This window comes from Phaethon aethereus, assembly GCF_964289735.1.
Source record: "Phaethon aethereus genome assembly, chromosome: 13".
In the NCBI taxonomy this organism is placed as follows: Eukaryota; Metazoa; Chordata; class Aves; order Phaethontiformes; family Phaethontidae; genus Phaethon; species Phaethon aethereus.
In genome coordinates this window covers 8,844,258-8,868,812 of record NC_138589.1, presented here as the reverse complement: position 1 = coordinate 8,868,812, position 24,555 = coordinate 8,844,258, and the positions used below count along the sequence as shown (strand labels likewise).

Below are 24,555 nucleotides of genomic sequence, written 5' to 3'. Positions count from 1 at the left end.
CAATAAAACCTATTTTCCATATCACACCATATCAACTTTTCAGACTTCATTAAAATTGTCAGAGAAGAGAAAAAAAGCCTCAAACTAAAACTTAGAAAAATCAAGGGCTGAAGTCACAGCCAATGAGAAGCACTTACAAGTTTTAAATAAATATAAAACAATGTCTGGAAATATCTTCTTTTTTGGACAACGTAAGATCTTTTCGCATAGACCCAACAGTCATTAGGCAGTTTTTTTATGTGGCAGTTTCACCTGTCTCCTTCCAAAAGTTCAATCAATTCATCTCAACTCACTATAAGAAAAAGCAGCAATTGACTGACTGACTGAAGTTGCTTCAAACCAGGATTCCTCATATTTCCTAACTATGCGATGACTATTTTTTAAAGGAGAGAGTAGAATGGAAAAAAAAACAGCAAACCAAAACCATTCAACTCTGAGTAGCTGCACTGAATCATCTTGGTTTGGGCGGCGGGGGGGAATAATCTTTCTGAAAAAAAACCACAGAAGAAAAGGATATTCGACATCTTTTGTTCTAAGTAACAAATACCACACGGAAAAATTGTGCCACCTGATGTCTTACATCAGTCATGAAGAAAGTCAGAAATACCATGCTTGGTGTGAGAAACCAGAAAACTGACAAGGTGTTTTATGGTGTAAACACATCAACAATACTCTGCAGAATCAAAGCCTTCAGCAAGAAGTCAGCCCCAAGAACAGCCATATTTGCCATCACTATGTACAACAACTAAAAACTTGTAAAAACAAACAAAGTAGCTTCCGCTTTTCGAAATTATTTCAGTGCTTCTTCCTTTGAGGCACTTCTGGAACCTCAGTACTGACACGCATAATATTTGAGGAGGACAGACCCAAAACCTTATGTTATAAAACAAAGGGGTAGAAATCACTGAAGATACTGAGTCCTTCTCCTATGGTTTCATGTCCATCTCCAAGAGTGGTAATGCTTCATACAAGCTTATGCAAGCTTGACAGACATACTCTGAAATCTCTTCAGCCTGTTAGCAGCAGCCACCACATAAAAATGTTTCTGTGAACAAAACAGAACAGTCCCAAGTGTGAGTGCAACTGAGGTAAAGGACTTTTTCTATGGCTGACATGGATTTTTCTTCTTAGTAAATCCATTTACTTCTAGTGACCCACACCTTGTGTGTGTTGCAGTGCAGAACAGCTTTGTGCTGGGGAGTCACTGATTACTGCAGAACAGACTGCTGGTACTGTGAACTTCTGCAGCAGTACTACGAATTGTATAGTGATGTGTCTTTAGATTATGTATTTTTTAAAATTCAAGTGCAGAAGTCTGCAACCAAACAGTAGGAGTCCAGGAGCAGAAAAAGTATAAGCCTCTGGTTTAACTCCCTGGCAAGCAATTATAACTCTCCAGTGACAAAAGAAAAGGAAATGGCCCTCACTGAGTTTTACTCAGATTTCCACAAGCTTATTTGTACGAAGATCACTGTGTTCACCTTTAAGGATCAATTCTCTACAATCCAATAGAGACTCCAGTAGAAATTCTCTATCACTTCTTCATATAAAATATTGTTCTGAAGGAGCATAGGGTGATCAGAAAGGTCCAGAAGAGTTCTCTGGATGGTTTTTAGCCCAATTTTTTTTTTCTCCCACACTTCTACTCTCTGCAATGGGAGGCCGAAAACTGCCTTATATTGTATCTCTACACCATAGTGGCAACAGAACAATGCAACTGTTGTCAATGGTAAAAAAGCTCTCCAGTATGAACAGAAAGAACATTTAATATAAGCTAAGTAGCATCTGAAGTCTCTGATCTTTTAAAGAAAAAAAATGTGCAACTTCTAAACACCAATCAGGAGGAGTAAAAATTGAAACCAAACTCGCTAGAAATAGAAGCAATTATCACTCTGCAGGAGAAAAAAAAAAAAACAAAACAATTTACAACTGAAAATAGAGTTCCCAAACTCAGTATTTACAAGAAAGGCAGCTGTGGGCAAAAGTGAAGCAACATAGAAAAAAGGAGGGAATGGCTCTGCCTGTGTTAAGCTGATTTTCCCTCTGGAAGTAGATTTGCCAGACTTTGTCTATTTACCTTCCATTTTCTGTGAGCCATGTAACTCTGCAGCAACAACTGGGACTTCAGGCGAAGATTGGACTTCTTGGCTTTGGCGGGTAGATTGTTCAACCACTCGTGCTTCAGACACTGTGTTGCACTCATCCGGCAGCTGCAGGAGAAGAAATCTGCCATGTAAATCCAGCCACCCTCATTGCCATTTTCTCAGTGCCCTGTGCTCCTCAATATCATTGATAAAGAAACTGCCTTAAATGAATCAACACGAGTGGAGATGCTTCCTGAGATGCTGTTCATCTCAGTGCATAGGATCCTAATGACACCCTGCACTCTCCAGTGTAAAGGATGGGTGCTGTGAAAAGCTGCTCGTGGGTCTGCAGCAGGTTGACTGAGCTGTGGTTAAATACTGTATTCTGCCTTTTTAGGGTTTTGACTTGGGGTTTGTTTTTTTTTCCTTTGAAGAAGCAGCCGGTACAGGTTCATCAGTTTATTTATCATTTGGTTATGTGAAGGCAGAACTTTGCTAAGAGATTCAGTGCATACAGAAGAATAATATTTGTGGTGTTATCTGTCTGTCCTGATAGTGCAGGCTTATTCTGTGCCTTATATTTAAAAAGCAAAATTGTCTATTCACCCTAAACATGGATCAAGTCAAGCATACATTATATCCTGACATTCAACAATAGGCCCAAATGTGAAGGCCTACCCAAAAAGCTTTGAGAAATATATGATAATAGAGGAAATCTTGAGGGAGAGGTGTTTAAAAAAAAAAAAAAAAGGTTTAATTTGCCTTTTTGCAAAACAAAAGCCTATGCCTAACTCCTGAGCTTTGCCTGAGCTGTCACTGACAAGATGAAGAAAAGATGACTCCTACCCGCTTGCACCTGATTGCAGTAGTCAGGGGAGGCAGGTACAGCTCTGGCACAAGGCCAGACCTACCGTCCCAACATGGCAAAGGTGCCCAGTCTGTAAGAGAGCGGAGGCTGTCCATATACCTTGTGAACAACTGGGCCTACTAATTATTGCTCTCTGCATCTCACTAACACCACTCTTTTCTTGCACAGTCATTTCATTCACAGCTTCTAACCAGACTTTGCATAGTGTCCCTCTGGAGTCCCTATTCCCATTGCAGAGAAGAATGGAAGACTCCAAAGCAAAGTTTATAATCTCATAGCAAATCATCATCACAGTCTGAGAGAAAACCCTTTGTTGTCTCCTGCTGGCAATATACTAAAGTTCAGTTTATTCTTAGCTTTTCATATGACTTATTGTTCAAAACTAGATTTGTCTGGTTGAGGTAATGATCTAGAAGTTGTTAATATACTAAGCACTCCTTTGAATTCCCCTCGAACACACAATCTGTTTTACTGTATACATATTTCCTGTTTTCATTAGTTTTGTATCACTACTCAGCAAGAGGATTTCCCTACTCACTTACCCAACCCCATAGCCATAGTCTGACATCAGTATCATCCTCATTCTCTCCTGTTGTTTCATATGTGCAATCACTTTTTATTTCAGTGGAGCCAAGACTGAGAAGCCACATGCAAAGTTAAGTCCCAAATGCTCCTTAATATCTACCAAAGGCATGTAGACCACTTTAGAAGAGAACAATGCACAGTTTTCACAGCTGCAGCTTCCATTTATCCTCCATGGCATTCAAGAGACATTTCTGCAGTTTGTGTCAGGGCTTGTGAGAATCCAAAGTAACAACAGAAGCAGCTTTTTCTTGGAGAAGGAATACTAAAGACAGATTCCCACAGAGCAAATCCTTCCAGATTTCCTCTGTTCTGCCTGTATTGATGCTATTGTGAAAAGCAACTTTCTGCAGTCAAGGTACACAGACATTTTGCTTTTAAATAGGGGCCTTTTGAATCACTGAGGAACTGCCCAGCAAGCACAAAAACAGCATACAAAAATGTCACACAGTATGTTCTCATTGTTGGTTGCAATCCAAACAGTTGGCCAGGAGGAACTTCATGTCATTAGGTGCTGCTGTCCTCACAAGCAAAGAGGTACCTTTTCTCCTTCACGAGTAGTCTGGAAATAAAGTCTTTAGCTTCCTCCGATAGCTGTTCAAATGCTTCTGCATCAAAATCCCAGCTGCAGTTGACTACGTAATTCATTGTCTCTGCATCAGTTTCTCCCAGGAATGGGGACAAGCCACTAAGCCTTAAAGAAAGAATGGGAAGGAGATGAGTAATTATTATTGTACGCAAGATACATTTTTCCTTCTACAAATCCTATGCTTTATAATTGTTCATATCTTACAGAAAGGAAAGACTCTCAGCTATGGGAGAGTTCCACTTCTCAATCCCTGCCCATATCAGCCAACAGTTCGGCACAATAAAACGTTGTAATGTTAGTGTTATTCTCTAGCTGTTCAGTCAGCTACATCAGGGAGCACTGTTAATAGACTCCCAAGAAAATTAATTCAGTGGGGATCTAGGTACATACTTCAGTGCTTTCCCAGCTAAGAAAGCTAGGGGGACTCAAAAGCTTTCCTAAATCAAGGCCCATATCCGTATTTGGCTTAAATTAAACAGAATTCTGAACAATAGCATGCTTTTTCCAATTAGTCTCTAAGCCAAGATTTATTGCTTCAGTCGTTTATTACTTCATTCAGTTGGGTTTTGGCTAACATACAAATTTAAAACAGAAATTTATCCAGTTCACAGAAAGCATCTGTGAAAGATTCTGGGATGCAAAGTCAGCTCATGGGAAGGCAGAGACTTCGGACAGACAGACCATCCGTGGCCGCCATCCACATATCAGAGACAAGTTTTAGCCCTATTTGTGACATGACATTTTTTAGACCCATGGCCGAACACCTAACATTAATTCCTCTGTGCAGATGCACACCAACTCCAAGCTACTAGACTGATCAGATTGCAGATTTGCAAATTAATTCAAGTACTCAAAAACACAATCAAAATGAAAATTCTGACATGCTTTGGGCAACTTCTCCGAGTTAAAAAAAGACCTGACCCATTTTACCTTGCTAATAAGGCGGTAAAGAAGAACAACATTTGCATATTTATCAAAAGGATTATTTGGTTTTTAGAGACTTTGTACACACAGCAAGGTGCCTCTGCATTTAAGGCTGGGATTTTTTTAGCAGAATGAATTAGGAGGAATCACAGCCAGATGGGCTCAGTGGTTGCTGCATCCCTGCTCTGCTCATACCCTCCACTGGCATGCTCTTGCAGAGCCTTTGGTGCCATCGCCACGACCCCTTACAGGGTTACTCACAACATATATGTGATGACTCCTACACTCCACATGTCTGTTGGGAAGGAAACAAAGTCATAGTTCACCACTTCAGGAGCCAAGAACTCTGGAGTTCCAAAATTAACCTTCAGTTTCTCACGAGGTTTGTACCTTTACCAGAAAGAGAAAAACATCACTGCTGAGAGCAGGCTGGGGAACGCGTCTTACATTTGTAAAAATCAAGGTGTGGCTTTTTGCCATGCAAGCATAGCAGAGGGAGCATAGCAGACTCACCCAGGCAATCAGGACAGCATTAAGGTCTTTAAAAAATAAATTGGTGAATTTTGCTGTGACTTCATGTGACCATCAGCTATCCCATGGCCAGAGCAAAACCAGAAGGAAGACCAAGGGCGATAAAACCTGCAAAGGCCTCCCCCACAGAGCGATAGCAGCTTTACTCTGCCAGGCTCCACAGGATGCCTTCCAGTAGATGTTGTCCAACACTAAGCAAATAAAGCAGCTTCCATTAAAACAGGTTTGGAGAGCATTTGCTTAGTGGGATGTACCCAGCTAGAGCTCAGGGTAAAGGTCTGTATAACAGATATGAGCACTGCTAAGGTGGGACCCTGAAGAGGATTATTTGGGCTTGGTAACAAGTTAAATAGTGATCCCATAAAGGGAGAAAATTACTCTGTTCTACTGCTTAAAAGGGAAAGGTTACAAACTGAACCAGTAATAATTGTCACTGATGGCAGCTGGAGTTACATCTGTGTACAGACAGAACAAACTACTAAAGCATTGCTTTTAGATGTCCATTTCCTGGAAGATCTTGTTTTTAAAACTGCTTTAGTAGAAGTTTGCATCTTTACCCTCCCAATTTAAAAAAAAAAACCACTAAACCCGCAAAAAACAACACAACCAAAAACCCCTCAGTGCATCCATTTCTGTTTTCATAAAATACTTCTAAAAGAAAAAAGTCCCTGGACAGATATTTACATACACACACAGAGGTATATATATGCATGAATGTACCAGGTTTTGGCTTGAGAAAAGCCTCAAAGGGTTTAGAAAAGAAATAGAGAAATGTTGTTCTTACTGTTATACTAACAGGAGTAACTCCTTTTTATTCTGGGGGAACTGACTCATGCTCTCACAGCTTTCCTTTAACAAACTCATGCAAGCAAAGTAAAAGATTGAGAAAAGTCCGTATTTCTCTGAGGGTTTCCTGTTTCATATGGGATGGCTCAAACATGTAGCTTTTTTCCCCCCTTCAATCAACTTATCTACGTAAAGACTTCAGCAGATTAATTTCCACAACTAGAACCTGCACAATAAAACCCAGCAGTCAAGAAGTCTCTGAGAGCCTTCATGGACTCCCTAGAGTAAAAGCTCTACATGGGGAATAATTTTGAGATAATTAGAACAGCAGAAAGGTTATTTGAAAAAGCAGTTAGATAATTAATGCACACAGCAGAGAACTCCTGCCTGCAGCAGCATACTGCTTAGCTCATTCACATAGCAGAATTACTTTAGAGCCACCAAAACACACAAGACACTACTCCCACCCCCACAAGAACTACCAAAAACACATCAGAGGTCTGTGGGCTTGTATTGGTTTTGTTTTTTAAAATAAATTTGTAACTGTACTCTCTTACCTCCTTGCTAATCCAAAGTCAATAATTTTAATCTGGTTTCCTGTGTGATTTACACATAGTATGTTTTCAGGCTACAAAAAGAGAAGAGTGTATTTAAATGTATGACACAGAGAGAGAACTAGCAAAGGAGTATGAAAGACTCAGAGATTTTAATGATCATTTTTAATATAATACTTTTCCTTCTATTCCTATCATGGGAGACAAGTATTTGACTGGTGTACTGAATTAGCAAAAGGTTTGGTTTTGGACCTCCCATAAAGAAGTTTAACTTCTGTTCCTGTATAACAATAGTCCTGTATTTCACCCTAGATGACAAACAGATTTTGAAATAGAACGGCCCCCCTGATGGCTGAGGCTTACCCACAGGATTTACTCCTTAAGTATAAAAGTAATTCCACAAAAAGCCACAAGAAACATATCAAATACATCCTTTGGTTTGCCCACAAAGGCAAAAATTTGCTTTTTCCAATGAAGATATTTTCCAAGGGCCAGGGGGGTGGGGAGGTGGGAGGTGAGGGGGACAATGGTGTCCAAACTTATCACAACTGCAGAACTGTCTACAGGCCAGCCAGGTGTAATATCATTTGTGTAACGCACTGCATAAACAAGCAGGAAAAAAAAAAATCAGTTGGTATTTCTGTTCAAAAAGATCCGTTATTAAGGGGCCATTAGGAAAACATTGTAATTTTACTGCAGTTCAGTTCCAGGCAGTAAAAAGTACAAACAATAGGAAGATGATTGAATAGGTATTTGAATACAGTTACAAGAGGGTAGGGAGAAGGGGAGGGAAGACTGCAGGCATTTCTAGTCAAAGAGGTTTTTGGGTGTGTTTTTTTCATTGATGACAAAAGGGCATTGTTTAATTCCACACAGAATGAAAAGCTTCTGATTTGAGAGAGGCAAAACCACAGACTCCTGTTCATTTCACTATTCTAAGCAAGCTACCAAATAGGCATTGCAAAAAAAAAAAAAAAAAAAAAAAGGTCATGAATCTCTAGAGCTCCATTCATTGTGGCTATTGAATTAAGTAACTCTATTTCTTTAGGACTTAAGTCCATGAAATGAGAAATGACTCTTGTAATTACAGACTCCGTGGTGGTCCAAACATGGCACCGCTAAAGAGCGGAGAGTATGAACTACTGACCTTGAGATCTAAATGGAGAATATAATGCTGGTGCAAGTAGTGGACTCCTTCACAAATCTGTTTGGTAAATAGGATTGCATCCAACTCAGTTAGATTGTAGTTTTCATCTGTGATCCGGTCAAATAATTCACCACCATCAAGACTAAAATTTTGACATAGAAAAGTATTAAAAACCCTAAAATTCCTCATTAGCTCAATTTATTTCCAAGTTAGGAACTTAGGCTCTCTAATTTAGCAAGGGTCCTAACACCACATCCAATATAAATTGTATCAGTAGTCTCAATGGCTTCAAGAGACTTATTCCTGAGTATGAAATTAAGTATGAATCTAAATTAAAAAATAGAAAAGTTGTCAGTAACGTTTCGGGGGGGGTATATGTCAAACCCAAGCCCACACGACCTGGTGATCCAATGGCAACCTGGAGAACCTACGGGGAGTATCAAAGTATCTATTCATTGTTCATGTTATTAGTCTAGAGAAAATAAATCTTCAACCTATAAAGTTTACTAAATGAAACTTCTCAAACTGAAAGTTATTTCACATGAGCTGACAACTAGACTTAATTCTGCACAAAAATTAAAAGAAAATTACATCAGACATACAGCTCTGACAAGGTTTTACAAGGTAAAAACTTCAGGTGTTCATTTCAATATACACATTTTAAATGTCTTATCATATTTATATTTGCTATTCCATTTTGTATTCTTCTTTCCTTTATGTCATTAACAATTAGTTCTCTAGCAGAAACTCAGTTTTTAGGTTATAAAACTTCAGGTTTTTGTAAAGCAGTATGCCACTACGCAGAAAAGGCAGCAGGTGTGCATCATGAAATCTCCCTTTTGTGAATTCCATATTTGGTATAGATCAAAATTCTTATTTAGCTTCCCATTGGGGAAGCATTTTTACTAATCCTAAAATTATTCCAAGGAAGCAGACCATGCATACAACTAATCATCTTCCTACCTTCTCCATGTCTTTTCTAATTCTACTTATAAATATCTCACTCCTCCTCTTGTCTGGGTCTGTCACCTCACTCTCTCCCTAATAAGTGATTTTATTTACCCACAACACTTTTATGTAATTTGGTAGCTAGGGACAATGTTGGGGCCTGTTAGTTAAACTTAAAAGAAAAATGAACCATAGTGCAGTTCTGTTCACAAACAATCTTGTAATTTCATTCATACTCTTGAAGATGGCTGCCCTTCTTACCCTTTGTTTAAACTGTAACCTTGCCAAATATATAATTTTTAACCTGAAGAAATTACTGTTAAAACATGTATTTTTTTTCTTCTGAAAGTGAAATCAACTCTCTCTGGGGCTGGAAAACCACCCAGGTCGTCTTCACACCTCAGAATTATCATTCCCTATTTTCTTTAGTGACCTGAGAAAACCCAAACATCTGACAATTCCCAAAAAGATCATTTAAACTTACTATTCCATGATAAGAGTGATATTATTTTTGGCTTCAAAAGCATCATAAAGCTGGATCAGATTCACGTGATTTAATTGGTTCATGATGTTAATTTCATTTTTTACTTCCTCCTGAAAAAATAATAAAAAAATGAGCAAAATATGCTCCTTAAATTCCAGTGTTTCCAAATAAAATTATTTGTAAAATCCAGTAACACCTATACCACAGATCTCATGCAGACAGAAGGTTTAAACACAAACAGCCATCTAAAGTCCAAGCTGCTACTTACTAGGACAGATTTTACAGTATTTGATAGTACCCAACGACAAGTTGCCTCTTATGGGCCAATTCAGGGGAGCGGTGTTAAGGTGCTTGCAGTGAGGCCAGGTTTAGAGTGTGCTCGCTTGGGTTCACAGCAACATAGTTACCCTCTCTTTTGCTCCTTTCACTTTTATGATTTTGGCTGCCAAGTTGAGACCAGTTGATCTTTCCGTGCACTTGTGAACTTGCCCAAAACGACCCCTGTTGATACCAAGGAAAAGATGGGAAAGCGGCTCAGCACAGCTCACTGCAGAAACTGTTCATACAACTATTCTTACTGCCGATTAAAAATAGCGCAGTACAAAGTGAACAGAATCAGGTGGCCAGCAGCATGAATCTCCTCTTTCTCTCAGCTTATGAAGGATTAGTTTTATCTTTCCAGCCAGTTGTTCAGTGCTTACATTAAAATATTACGCCCCCTTCATATTACTACATTTCACTGCGGTATGATGACCCGATGATATTCTTTTTCGGTTCTGTAACTGTACCCGCTTGCTGTCCTTCGGTGATGCGTTAGTGGGTATATTAACAAGGATATTTCTGTCCTGATCTCATAACTTTTTAAATGACTATAAGACCAGTAACTGTAGCCACTCCACAGACTGCATTTCTTGCGTGTTGTAAATTCTCCCCCGTGTCACCCAGATATGTTAATGCCCCTTGGGATGATATCTAAACACCATCTTTCTGCTATTGCATCATCAGGCTTACACTTATTAAGCCATATTTGTACTTGGATCAGCCTGTAAATCAAACCTTCTTGTCAGATAAGTAAGGATACAAGCATACAAAGGCTGAAGCAGCTGCAGACTTCCTATGAGTGAAAACTAAACGTAAGGTCAAAATAATTATAACTTCTCCCTTAGTTTTCTTTAACTTGCAGTTCAGCACGGAAAAAAGATTTTGGAAGCTGCCTGACCTAATAGGCTTTGCTGACTTCAAATGCTCTGAATCTGTCTGCCTGAAGGTTACAGGTTTTTCTCATGACACCAGCCATGGCCCAGACTATTATAACAAATGCAAAAAAGAGTCACCCAAGATCATGGTCAGGCATCTGAAAATGGAACTGGGGCAGAAACCAAGGTATCTAAGCGACACGCCCCACACACACCCCAAAAATCAACAACAAAAATTGATACAAGGAGCCCAACAACTATGATAGCCCAAAAGGTCTCAAGGATGAACCTGCTTACGCTGGCTGCAGTGCGCTTGTATGTGCTTCACCCACACACACCCTGGAGCCACCTGAAGAAGATAGCTCTAGCTCTCCAGCTAACTGCATTTCTCCATGCCTTAGCCACCACCAGCAGTACAGCATTAGGGACGGGGAGACTTACCCTCCCAGTACTTCATGATGGCACACCAAGTAGCACGCTGTCACCTCTGTTTGCTTGACACTCACTATGCGATGTTCGAAAGGAGCCGGAGGAGAAGGGCTGTCATCTAAAGACGAGACAAGCTGGTCACTGAGACGTTTCTGCACACATCACTCAGTGTCACTTCCCTAACACCAATGACTTCAATCCACAGGACACGCACATCACCTTGTTGTGTTCGCTAAGTGTAATGAGAAGTCTCAGCTGCCTTCCATGCTCCCAGTACCCACCGCTCCATAAAACCACACGCTTCTGTTTCCTCCACCTTCAGCATAGCTGTTCCTCAAGGGATGAGCCCAGTTTCTCAGACGGGGACTGCTGACGCAGAGCCGGGACCCCCAAGGCGCGCACACAGCTCCTCCCCGACCTCAGCTCTCAGCGTTTCTGTGGCTGTGGGGCTCTAAGGGGGAAACACCGGGGGCCAACACAGACACCTGGACAAACCAGCCTCTGACTGCTGCCGGCAAGCTGCTCGGGCAAAGACCCAAAACAGCACTTCATACTGCAGTGCACTACCCTCTCTCCCAACTTTTCTCTTTGCCTCATGTTCCTCTACTAGGCCATCATTTTTTCTTCTACTAGGAATTCAGACAAGCACTGAAGTATGTGGATAACATCAAGCATGCGATTCCTTCACTATTTTTAGAGCGGCATGCAAGTAAAATAACCATTGCATTTGCAGCTAGCCATAAGAAGGGAGGTGCTGAAAATATCCAAAACCTATTACTTCAAGTGAGGGACTTTTACTGCTAACACCCTTATACAGATGAAGAATAAAGGCCCAGAACTGAGAATAGGATCCCACCTCCTGAACCTCAACCCTTTTTTTAACACTGAACACACCAACATCTCGGTTTATGCATTAATAGAAGAGGTCACCTGAAAAAAAGGATCTGGAAGTTTGAAAAAGTTACACTTCCATCTTCTTTTAATCATTATATGGCAGCTGGAAAGACGAGCACAAATACACAGCACTGATAAACTATGGCAGTTATTGGCAAAATCAGGAAGTCTCTCCTGTCTGCAAGATTTTTGCAGACAATGCCCAAGTTAAAGCTGCAAACATTAACATTACAACTATTAAGTTTAATCAGTTTGTGGGAAGCTAGATCAGTTAACTATGACACATTTAACATCCAAGTTTTTCTAGGGTAAAGCTTCCATAAACTCACTTTTGGTGTCCCCCATTCAAAGCAATTTTACAACTAATCTCCAGATTATCTTGGGCTACAATTTAACACATATTCGACTAATCTCCAGTCACTGCTGAGAAAGACAGATCCAGCTCAGGACATCTACCCATGTACGTACGTCCTGGGACACACACATACTTACGCTACCAGGAGAGAGTACTCCCTGAAACAATGCAATCGAGTGTTCATACAGTAACTGAGCAGAGATCTATGGCCAATGACACAACAAAGACCACAGCAAGATACTCTTCCTGCAATATTTTGCTGCTCTCTGGATCTCCAGTCCATGGTTGCTGAAGTATACCTGGTTTGCATACTCTATCTTAAGGAATAAATGCTTAATCTAAAGAAAATGGGTTTTTTCCAAATTCACCCAATTTTATGTTAAAGAAACTTTTTTCCCAAAACACACTTCAAAAGGAAAATTACTATTAAAAGAATTTGTACAAATGTTAATTCACTTGTTTTTTTACATAGACAAAGGTACCCATGGCAAAATGCTCTTGAACTGTAAGACGCAGGTGGTCTACTGAGCGCTGCTCCAGCTATTACTGTATAACTAACACACACGAGTAGTACAAAATCCTCAACGTAAAAGCTTCCAAGAGTAACCACAAGCAACTTACCAATGATCATTTCATCCTGCATGGGAAGCTCTTTGCTAGCTTGCAATGACTTCGTTTTCTCTGTTGCCATGCCTGTACACTGACAAGCATCATTTTCACTTCCCCCTGAAGAAGCAGACTCAGATTCTCTCCTCTCACAGTTGGTATCTGTCAGGGATTCTTCTGCTTTTGCTGTTTCTTGATGGATTTTCACTTTTCCCCCCAGATCTTTCACAGGCTCCTTTGCAGAGGTATTCTGTGAGGTTATGGGCTTGCATTTTAATTCTGATTTCTCTTCAGCCTTTTTACCTGGTTTGGGCTTGCTCAGTAATGGCTGTTGCTTCCCTGTTTGAGAGGCAAGTTCATTTTGCTTATTGTCCCCTTTCACTTCTTGATTTGGCTCAGTGCTGATGTTTTTAGGACTCTGTTGAAGTTTTAATTTGTCAGACAACTCTTTGACTCCTTCCACTTCCGTTGCTGTGGAGGATGGGAATTTTACTTTGGGACTTTTACCTCTGTGATCATTTAAGTTTCCTTCTTTGGTCATCTCAATCTTTTCTTTCATTTCAGTCATATGTACATTGATGGATATCCTGCGGAGCAAATGGTTGACATTTTATGCAGATGACTAGCCTTGCTTTTGTAACTTTGTGGAGGAAGAAAAGTCTGTAAGCTTCTGAAACCAGAGATTTCTCCAGTATTAAAGAAATCTAACCATATCAATCCTGTTAGGAAATACAACACTATGTGTAGAGTATCAAAAAGCTTGCTGATACTTCTTCTGTGTTCTCATCTGTGTATATGCCTGCCTCTCACACTGCAAAGTGTTAATCCCACATTTGAAAGCTTACTCAGTTTTTGCAACTATTGTAGTTGGTCTAATAAAACACCACTCATCTGGGCATAGAGGGGGTAGTGACTGCCTTCACAAATTACTGGCTAATTATCTAAATGACTGACTGCTCATACGGCTCTACAAATCCAAAGGCTTGCATCTATCCTAGTCCTCTTCTAGCTGGCAGACTTGCACACTCAAACATCTGTGTTTGCGTCTTCTGATAAGAGAGCATTCTTTCCACAGCTTTCTGTTAAAAATGTAACTTTCATAAACTCTCTCACTCCATCAATACTATTTTCCTTGGCATTCTGGTTACTGGAAAAGTTTAATAAAGTTTTTTCCTCGTGTTGCCTAAAAAGAATACGGGTTAAAACCAATTCTCTATGCTACTAAAATCCATCAAAGACGCTCCAACTGTCAGGAGCACACAGTCTGATTTCAGTGAAGCTGAACTGAAACTTGTGAAGTTGTAAAGTAGATTCTATGCAACAGCAAGTAAAGAACATTTCTGATGTCTAGGAGAGAATGTACCTTATTTTCACAAAAGTTATTGCCTCTTTCAGTGGAGCGACCTTATTACAAAAGATGTTCTAGAAGAAAATGTTTCTGCTTTTGCATAACAAGAGTCTGAAGTGTCTCATTTTCAGCACCTTTAACACCCTTGCATTGTGCTATAAATCTAAGCTGCACTGGAGTAAGCTATCGGGGCAGCTGAACACAGCTCTGAGCAAACACTTTTCCACTGCTATCTAGACAAGCCTGAACTCGGCAGGACTCTTGGGCATTTCTCCAAGCAGGAGAACACAATGTTCTTTTGACGCTTCTGCGTGGGCTTACAGACTTCATTAGAAGTTGCATTCATTTTAGAGAGGCATTTACCACCCTCGTGTGACTTCACACACAAAAGCATAATAAGTAGCCTGTGCAGGAAGGCTGCAGCTTCCCCTGGGGTTTACTCTAGGTTCTGTCCTCCAGTTATCTGTCAGCCTTCCTCCTTCCCAAACCAAAGTCTTTGGGGCTCAGACACCCCCCTGTCCAAACCAGCCAGCTGCTGCCTGTCTCCAAGTTCACCACCTGGCACATCGTGAACAGCAACTGTTCCTCCGCTGCTTCACAAACACCTTGAGCCACACTCAAAGTACAGCACCGGCGGAGCCTCCGAGGCAGCGCTCCAGCAGGCAGCTGGGACCGACCCGCTCCAGCTGGTGAAGCACAGTGCCCATGGCTCACCAGCCAGAGCCTCAAACCCACAGGGAAAATACAGGGAGGTCCCTCTTTTCTTAGTGTTGATACAGTAACTAATTTAGAGCTAACAATCTCTATAAACTGTACACAAAGCTGTTCCTGAATGTCTGAAAAAGAGGCCACAGTGGTGAAAGCTTCTACTTACTCCTGCCACGTCCTTACACTCAGCCTCTTAGGAGAAAAATATCCCAGTACGCCAACCTTCACAATGAGCCCTTTCCCTTGTGAAGCCTATGTGCTGACATCAGGACAACTTTCATCCATTTTAACAATTTATGCTTCATTCACTTTTTTTTTTTTTTTTTAGAGAGTCCTGCAATCCCAGTAGACACTTACCCTCGCACAGGAAGATTTAAGTGTCCGCCCTGTATTCACAAGTACTGCTACAAATTCAAAGTTTTCGAATGAAATTACGCATACACAAAAGTAGTGTCATATTCTTGTCTGGGCTTCAGACACTGATTTGTACACATGAGCAATGGGGAAATTCCTCCCACAAAGTAGCATACATATATATACACACATGTGTGCGTGCGTATCACCCATACAAACACACATACACCTATATAAACAACTTTATATCCAACGGCCCAGACAGAGAAAGCATGGCAGTTACAACTTGCCACAGACTTTCCATCTGTTGCGGTTTGGCTGGTAGGGGTTTTTTAGTTGTGGGGTTTTGTTCTTTTTTTGCTATATGACCTTTTTAAAATTTAAATAAATTGAATTAAAATAAAATCCTAAATAAATAATTCTAAAGGAAATGTATTATGAAAGACATATTACAAAACACCTGTATGAGGAAAAGATTAGGCTAATAGAGATTATAAAATGAACAATCTCGTTGTATCTTTAGGTGACCAAAGCATTAAAAAACCCACAAAAACACCAAGGCCAGCAAGCAAAACAAGTTGTTTGGTTTTGTATTAGTAAATATGTCAAATTCCTTTCACTCCATGGTTATAGAAACAGGATTTGGAAAGGAGTGAGTGGTTTATAAATGTCCAACTACCCCTTTCTATCTCTAATACACAGAAGCTCGGATCATATTAAAAAACCTCCCATACGTCTAGCCCTCTGAGTCCTTGGCTTCATACAGATTTACAGAGGGCCCTTGCTGCTTTAGGTTTTTTGCCTTAACCGTTTGTAAAGTTTCACCACTTGCTATCCTCGTATGGCTGTTTTTCCCCTGGATCATACCTCAGCAGGAGCTGCCTCCTTTAATAATCTGGCTTTCCTTTTTCCCTTTTAACACATGAAATGGTTTCAACATCACACAGAAAGCTACCAGCGAGGCCATTACCTGGTATGTGTCACTTCACACCCTGTGTCAGATATAGCCTGGGACGTGGAGGGCACAGCTTCCTGGGATGCCGCACTCAACAATGGAAGTTTGTTTTCAGTTTCTCTGAGTTTCTGATGAACAAGCTGCCTGTGGCACTCATCTAAGTGTGGGGCTCTGTTCGTATCGTGTGCTTCAGCAGGAACATTTTGGTTGACTACATGATCTTGATTTATGAAGGGAAGACCATTGTGTTGATTCAAAGCTTTGACACCAACATCCTTTTGCTGTTGACAGCTCTTAGAGCCATGTGTTTTGCCAGCACCTCCTACTGCTTGCTGCTGTGCCGTGCTCTCTTTAACTTGGGCTTTGGAGTCAGCTTTGCGGGCCACAGCACTAGAAGCGTTCACCTTCTCATGTGCTCCCTTGTTTTCATCCAGCTTTTTCCCACTTTTTGTCTCTGAATAAAATAAGCCATTAATAAACTATACTTGACAAAAGTGACAGCAAAACAGAGAGGAAGTAAAGTAACCCAACGTTCAAAATAACCTACATAGTTACATACATCTGAACAGTAGCAACAAACCCCCTTGAAAATCCTCACACCAGCAGGCTCGAGACAGCCATTATTAATGCTCATGTCTTAATCAAAGGTCTAACTGCTCTGCTGGCGCTCCAGCAGTGTTACAGATTGAACTTGGATTTCCATAAAGTAAACAAAAAACCTGCAAGGCTCAGCTCACTGCTTTTCGTATCTGAAATCACTCTGTGGGCAAATGTAACAGGTAGTTCAGGTGCTGCAGACCCATTCAGGACTCTCCTAAAGCCGATATACCCTCTACCTGATTAGAGCAGCAGAAATGCATGGAGGAAGACTCCAAGGGATGCTGGGCTTGAGAGAGTGCCTCTTGCATTTTCCACAAAAGAACAAGAAGGTTCTTCAGCCCATCCTCAAGACAATGGTTGTGAATGTTAACAGTGGAAATTTCTAGGGTAACTTCTTTCAGGGTTCAGCATACACATCACCAGCTGAGATTAGATCACAACCCTGTGCTGCTTTTGAGTCAGAATTGTGACCACCTGTTGACTTGATTTTTGTCACTTCCTAAATGACGCTAAAAAGGGGATCATCCATAATTTAAATGATTCAGTGGCAATTTGTGAAGACAACAGCATGACGGGGCCTGCTCAACGTCACGTTCACGCCTGTTGCAATATCACAGGCATTAATAACGGACACAACAGGGCAATGCCTTGACAGATGCATCCTAAATAGGGATCTAGCCCTGACATGGGAATGAAACTTGCTGATAAAAAAAAAAAAAAAAAAAAGAGATATTCCCAATGTCAACATGTCCCTCTCTCAGAGAGAGAAAGAGGACGGAGGACTGGTTCAGATGCATTAAGGGAAAAGAATTTTTTAGTTTGCTATGTGATATTGCCACTGCCTTCATGGTATCTCCAAACAAGTACTGCGCTCTCAATTCAGCTCACTGTAATTTCAAAGCAAAAAAAAATCTGTGCAGCCAAAGGTGCTGCTTTTATTTTCTTTATCCTCTAGGGTTTTATGGGGTTTGATCTGGGGAACAGATGTTCTTGCAGAGGAGGTGAGAACATTTCTATTTTTCCCCAGTACTGAGGGACAAAGTAACTCAGTTACATTTGAGTAATTCAGGTAGTGGGAAATAGCAGGCTATTAATTTCCAGTTTGTCTGCTGCACATTCTAGAATCAAAGCTTGTAACATGGCTGGAGTGATACATACCTTCCAGAGGCTTCTTGCTTTCAGTTTGGGTTCCTCTGTTACTAAGCACATGCTTAGGTTTTGCACCACTCTCCTCAGGCTTATCTTTGGCCTAAAAATGACAGAGGAACACAAAAATAACAGTTATGGCCTAGAGTGTTTATTTGCCACTAGGTTTCTCCAACTACCATAGGTATTCAGACTCTGCAAAACCTAACACTTCTGATCTTCTGATTTTTTAATTACTACCGTGTTTACTCCCCTCTTTTTGTCTCTCCCCACTTTTGCACACAGGCATGCTTCTAAAACAAGATGACACAGAGTAATACATTAGCTCATTGCTTTCCAAAATTTTGACTATCAGAGATTTTGCCTCCTGTCATCTTTACTCATATTGATTAAAAACCATGACGTGAAACATAAAAGAGATATTAGAAAAAGAAATGGTAATGTATTTCTGTTGCTTTTTGGCTAGTGACTGAAAGATAAGCAATGTCTCTGAAGACACTGTTAATATATTTGTCTCAAGGCATCTAAAGATTCAAGATTTGAGCTATGACAGAGATGATACCAAAAAAAAAAAAAAAAAGAGCCTCTAGCTTTATGGTAACTCTTGTGTATGTACTTGACATTACACATGTCACCTTTGGCATGGTTAAAAACAGACTTACTGTCTTTTAGCAGCAGATTTTTATTTTGAAGCAAATTTCTTCCTCCAATTAAGAAAGCACAGAGGAGAGGTATTTTGTAATAGCACCACTAAATGCTTTACACAGCAATACCTTTGTAATCAAATGAAAACAAAACAACTAGTATTTAGCAAAAAGCATTACACAAAAATAGGAAAAGGCATAGCATATTTCTTGGTTGGCATATTGCTAAAATCTAGTGGCGAGCAGCCTCCTATCCTCATTTGTACAAGCAAATAAGGAACATTTAAAATACTTCTGCAGATAATGCCAGTTACAAGACTGCTGCAAATCACCACCTTCATCTGTTAGTAAAAGCGGTAAAGGATTAAGTTTATCATGCTCCAACAATACAGATTGCAAAACAGAGCTCCCCCCCGCCCCGCTTCCAAAAAACCAAAACATCCAAAGAATAGAAGTAGTAAAAAACCATTACCATTTTTATTACAGCTCTAAGCAAACCTGCAACAATGACCAGGGGGAACATTATTCTCGCAAAATCCTACGTGCAAAGCAAGCCTTGGCTAAGTGACAGTTTAATGCTGGTGGGCTTTTCTGTCTGTTTTTAAATATGAAGTTAGAGGTTTGAATCCTCTGAAGCTCAATTCATAGTCTTTTACTAATCTGACTCCAAGCCCACAAAACTTCTTCCCTAAGCATTCCCATGGCATCCCTGGAATGCTGTCATACCCTCAACAAACAGCTTCACCCAGAAATGAAAACATGACCTCCCCACTCCCATCCCCATTCTGAGTAACCTTGCACTAAGCCAGCGCCGTGATAAGCAGCATGCTGTTACAAAACAGCAAACGTTGGAAAACAGAAACAGGCAGGTAGAAAATTCTTTTTGTATGCAACTCCTGTGCAACTGCGGAGCTCTTTGGACATATCTATACTGCTATCACAAAACAGACTGCAAAAACTAGACCAAAGTTAGCACATGGCTCAGCACAAGCCAATTTGTTTTTAAATTCACCAGTGCTTTGCTCGACATTAGCCCCGCTAGGTCACGTACATATGCTGTTTCACTAATTCAAGCCTAGTTCAAACATCACTCAGCCGCCTGTGATCAGAGTATCCACATATCTTAAGGTCTTATAACTGATCTTATGCTCCAATTTCAAAAACTGTTCATGACCAGAAACAAAAAAGAACAATGATGGTCATATTGCAAAACTAGAGTTAGCCATAAAACTCTCTCCTCGCCCAATACACATTGCCTAGTTAGAGCCTGGGACACAGACCTCTGCCCCATCCTAGTCCATCAGGTCACCAACAAGCAGGTCATGCCACCTCTCAGTCTCCATCTGCCTATCCATAAAATCTGGATGAAGTTCTGACCTCCTTCAATCTCTTCTTTTGCAAACACCGATGAGGAGGCAGTGCATAGCGGCTAGTCGACAACTAATCCCAACAGTATGCTAGAAGTCCATGTGAAACATTCCTCCAGAATCCGTCACATCACCTCCCTTTATTTGCACCCCTCCTTACTGCTCTTCTCACTTAGAAACTGACAATCTGGAAACAAAATTAGTTTATCACCTTTATACTGATCTACACCTGGCCATTGATATACTGTGCACTGCTAGTTCAGCTCAAGGTGTAAACCCCACATAGGACTGTATCTGGCTCCAGGCATTTCGCAGCGTAACAACTTGTAACAAACAACGCAGCTTTAACCAAAATGCATCAAACTTTTCCGTTTCTCCAAAAATCTGTAGAACTAAAATTGGAACCGCAAGCAAGTACAAGCTTCATCTCTCTCCAGAATTAAGGCTGATACCTAATGCATGATTTATTGTTCTCAACACTAATGGAAACTCTTTATAAATTCTTCTTTCTCCTAACAGTCTAGCTCACTTGTCAGTCTCTGACACTTAAAAAGGAAGACCAGGAGAGCACTTGGAAAGCCTGAAATGTTATGCTAGCACCTAGAATTGCCCTGTTCTTGCAAAAGTCTAGGTGTACCTTCCACTAAAATATTTACAGTTTTGGTGAAAAAAACTGGATTAAGATACAAATGGACATTTGCATTTGAGCTAAGTTCTTACTGTAATCACACCTTCACATACAAGGAGATTCTTGGAATGAACAAACCTATTCCAACTCTTGCAGCTTTCCCTCCCTTCTTCCCACTGTGGGATACAAGCCATGGTGAAAACTGAAAACTCCCATTAGCTAAAACTAATTCCAGATGTCCGTACATTTTAAAAACAACATTAATCAATTCTAAAACACCGTATCAACTATGTACCGTTCTTGCCTGTTCCTCCCTCACTGTCCTCAATAATTAAGAAATGCTTAGGAATTGATGTCTAGGAACTGGAAAACACAAGAACTATTTGATTTGAGGAGTGAACAGTGTTGATGGAGTTGATAAAGTCACAGTTTCATCACAAAGGTGTAGCTAAAGACAGCTTAGATATCTAAGGACATATAAATCTGCTCAGTAATATTACCATAAGTGAGCATGGGTCTTAGTAACTGGCGTTGTGTTCAGAATTCACAATCAGTCAAGAAAACAGAAGCTTCTTCCAACAAAAAAATGCTTCCAGTATGTTACTGATACTTTTCACTGGGACCTCAATTCAGTCACTAATTTGAATAACATTGCTGATCTTCAACCACTAGTAGAAGCTGAATTTTCCTTTACAGTAGCAATCTGCTCCTCAGATTTGTTACAGGATTGCCTGGCACACTTTGGGAACCTCAGACATAAGACTGCAAGCCATGTTTTGAGCCTTGGTCTCTGCCTCAAGAGGCTTCCAATTCAAAGGTCACAGCAGTAACCTGTACAGCAATACTGAAAGGAAAACCTGAATTATACATTAGGCAAGAAATCGACAGGAGAGCCTAAAGCCCTACTACATCACATAGAAAAACATGAAGAATAGTAAAACAAAACCAACCTCAACAAGGATTTCCAGCAGACTCCCCTTCTTCCAGGGCACAATGCCTTTGAGAATAAAATCCACTACTTTAGAATTTTTTAATACGTCTCCCACAAATGTAATAACTTTATCCAATGTATCAACCCTTTTCTCTATCTTTGCCAGCCTCTCCTTATGCCTCGAGGCATCTAGCTGGACAGCTTTCATCAATTTCAGCACTTCTGAGCATATGCTCTGGATATCAGTCTGGTGAGTACTGTCCGACACCTTTAGGCCTTTTTTCATTGCATCTGTCTCATCAGGAGCTGCTCGGGATACTGTTAGCTTGCTAATGCCTTTTTCTACATCATCAATGCCTTTGTTAACTCGCTGCAGTTTGCCTGTCAGATCTTCTTGGAAATGCAACAGTTTGTCCACCTTCTCATTCAAGAGATTCAGTTTTTTGTCCATCACACTTAAATTGTTCACTTTTGTAGGCTGCAACTTTGTCAGGGCATTTCCCTCTGCAAGCTCCACGCTACCCGCAGACATTCTGTCCAGACAGCAGGATGTCAGATAGATTAGGTCGGCTTTTCATTAACCATAAATTAGAAAATGAGGGTCTGAAAGCTCATCTTCTTTAGCTATTCCTATGCCCGACAACCTCCCTTACGGGAGTCGCTAGAGCGTATCATGAGATAGCTACCGGAGAAAAGATTTATTTCTGCGTTATCTATTTCTTACTGTGTGCTTTCAATGATGGAGGTAATTTGGCACCAGACTGTATTTTCTTGGGCCTCCTTGACGTCACAAAACCATTTAAAATTCTTTCTCGAGTGGCTGTTGATAGGCAAGCATCTTAATTGCCAATGCCTGAGCAGAACTCTGGAGGGAGAAGGATTGTTTTTATGACCAGTTTTAGTTCTGTGACAATGAAAAGAACTTGCTAGAGCATTTCTCTTAATTAAATAGGAAAAATATAAAAGTAAATTTGGTGACCTTGTGCTAAGGCTTGGAAGAATTCAGCTTTGTAGCACAAGTGCAGAGCACTCAGCATAGACACAGGGTGTGCTCTTTAGGTTGGCTGGCACTTGAATTTAAAAATAGCGTACAATGACAAGGATCTGAAGTACGTATCTAGCACCAGCATGTCTTTGTCAACTGAAACTTCTAAAATTAAATCTTTCTCCCAGGCTATGAAAGTGAACCAAGTAGAAAAAAATCTTCATGAAAGCATAGCAGAATTAGTCCAACTATTAGCAATAAAATTATTAAATCATAAATCTTATTTAAAGGATTTGTTACTGACTTGCTTTCATTTCTGAATCACAGCGTGTCTACTACAAAAATTACAGTCAGTCACTAGAGAACGGAAAGGTAGTCACTTTATACTTGCACAGCCCCCACTGCCACAGTTCTGAACACTTTAGAAATGTTAATGAATGTATCCTTACAGTACAACACAGAATGAGAGTCAGTCCTCCTCCACAGTGGATGAACTGTGGCATCAAGAGATAAAGCAGTTTGTCTTATGCCAGACATGACATTGTGTCAAACCTGCGTCTAGTTCTCCCAGGTCCCTTTTCACTGCTGTATGTATGTACGGCAGGGAGAGAAATCAGTGGGGAAATCCTGCTGCTGCAGGAGAGCTCGTGCAACAGAACAACGGAAGTACAAAGCCATGGGCTTTCAGATATTGAGCATCCCTTTGCATCCAATCCCTTCCTCATCTTTTGGAAGGGGTGTATAGGAAGAAAGTGTAATTCTTGAACTGAATTTGCTGTATGAGATGGGACATTCTAGAAATCAAAATACTTCCTTTACACTGCAAAGTAGTAGCGGCATTAAAATTACCCTCTCGAGAAGATGTTAAGTCCTTGCCATTTCTGTAAGACAAGGTTTTTTACCTTTACAATGAGAAAATATTTTGTTATATCTACCAAGGCCACCAAGCAATTATAGCCAACCTGGCGGTTCTGTGACATTCAGAGGCCAATTACTGTCTTTACAAAAGATACCAACACCTTTAATACTTGGACTGTTCATCACCTTCAAGGGAGAGTTTGAATGCCAAGCAATGACTTTAAAAGAAAACTTCGTCTGTGAAAGTTGATGGAAGTCAGCATTTCATGCCATGTCACTTCTGATCAAAAAAATATTTTAGAGTTACTGGTATTTTCACAGTGGTCTGAGATAGTATGGCATAAGTTTTACGATAACCCATACAATCTTATTTTGATAATCAAGCATACAATGCAGTAAAATATACAGCTCTATCTTGAAAGTATAGGACATTGGTAATAAAAGCTTCACAACTCTACTACTGTATTTAAAGAGTCAGAGTTTCAGATGCTTTAAGTAATTAATTCTTTCGAGCCTACAAACATGCTTGATGACAAATAATCAAGACAGCCAACATTTTTACTAACTCAAGAGTACCAGCTGAATGTTGTCCTCTCAGGGACAAAAAGGTAGAGTCATTTGATTGTTAAACCTAGACAACTTGCAGCAAATATTTCAATAAGGAAACCCAGCCACAGAAAGTCATCCACAGTTGCATACTTAGAGCTTAAGTTGCCACCAGCAGTGTGCTATTACAGGGACAGCATGCCCGGTCGTGAAACAATGCAAGTAAATAGAAGTGCACAACTGGTCTCTGTGTGTGTTTGTGGGCAAATATGAGTCTTTTGAACCTTCTTAATTATTTAAGAATTGAGAGACAAAAGCATTAATGCTGCCCCATTGTTATTTACTAGTGTTATTATTCATATAAGTCCGATTATTTAATCCTCCTCACATACAATGGACTCTAATGGTAAACGCTGTGTAAAACAAAAAAGGTGACTTCAATAAAACCAAAAAGGAAATCTGAATCTGTATTACTTTACACAAGCAGACTTGCCTGACTGCAACTCAA

At 40.3% G+C, this 24,555-nt stretch overlaps 1 protein-coding gene across 1 annotated transcript; it reads right to left on the bottom strand.

The window, feature by feature from the left end:
- Positions 1-973: 973 nt before the first annotated feature.
- MYLK3 (myosin light chain kinase 3) lies at positions 974-22,190 on the bottom strand (the record flags this gene model as incomplete). Its single annotated transcript, XM_082005849.1, has 14 exons — positions 974-1,045; positions 2,078-2,210; positions 4,076-4,228; positions 5,309-5,437; positions 6,922-6,992; positions 8,066-8,207; positions 9,498-9,607; positions 9,905-9,998; positions 11,135-11,240; positions 12,993-13,564; positions 16,358-16,796; positions 18,101-18,191; positions 19,205-19,270; positions 21,678-22,190. The coding sequence occupies 14 exons, from the start codon at positions 22,188-22,190 to the stop codon at positions 974-976; spliced, it is 2,691 nt and encodes an 896-aa protein (XP_081861975.1).
- Positions 22,191-24,555: the final 2,365 nt, after the last annotated feature.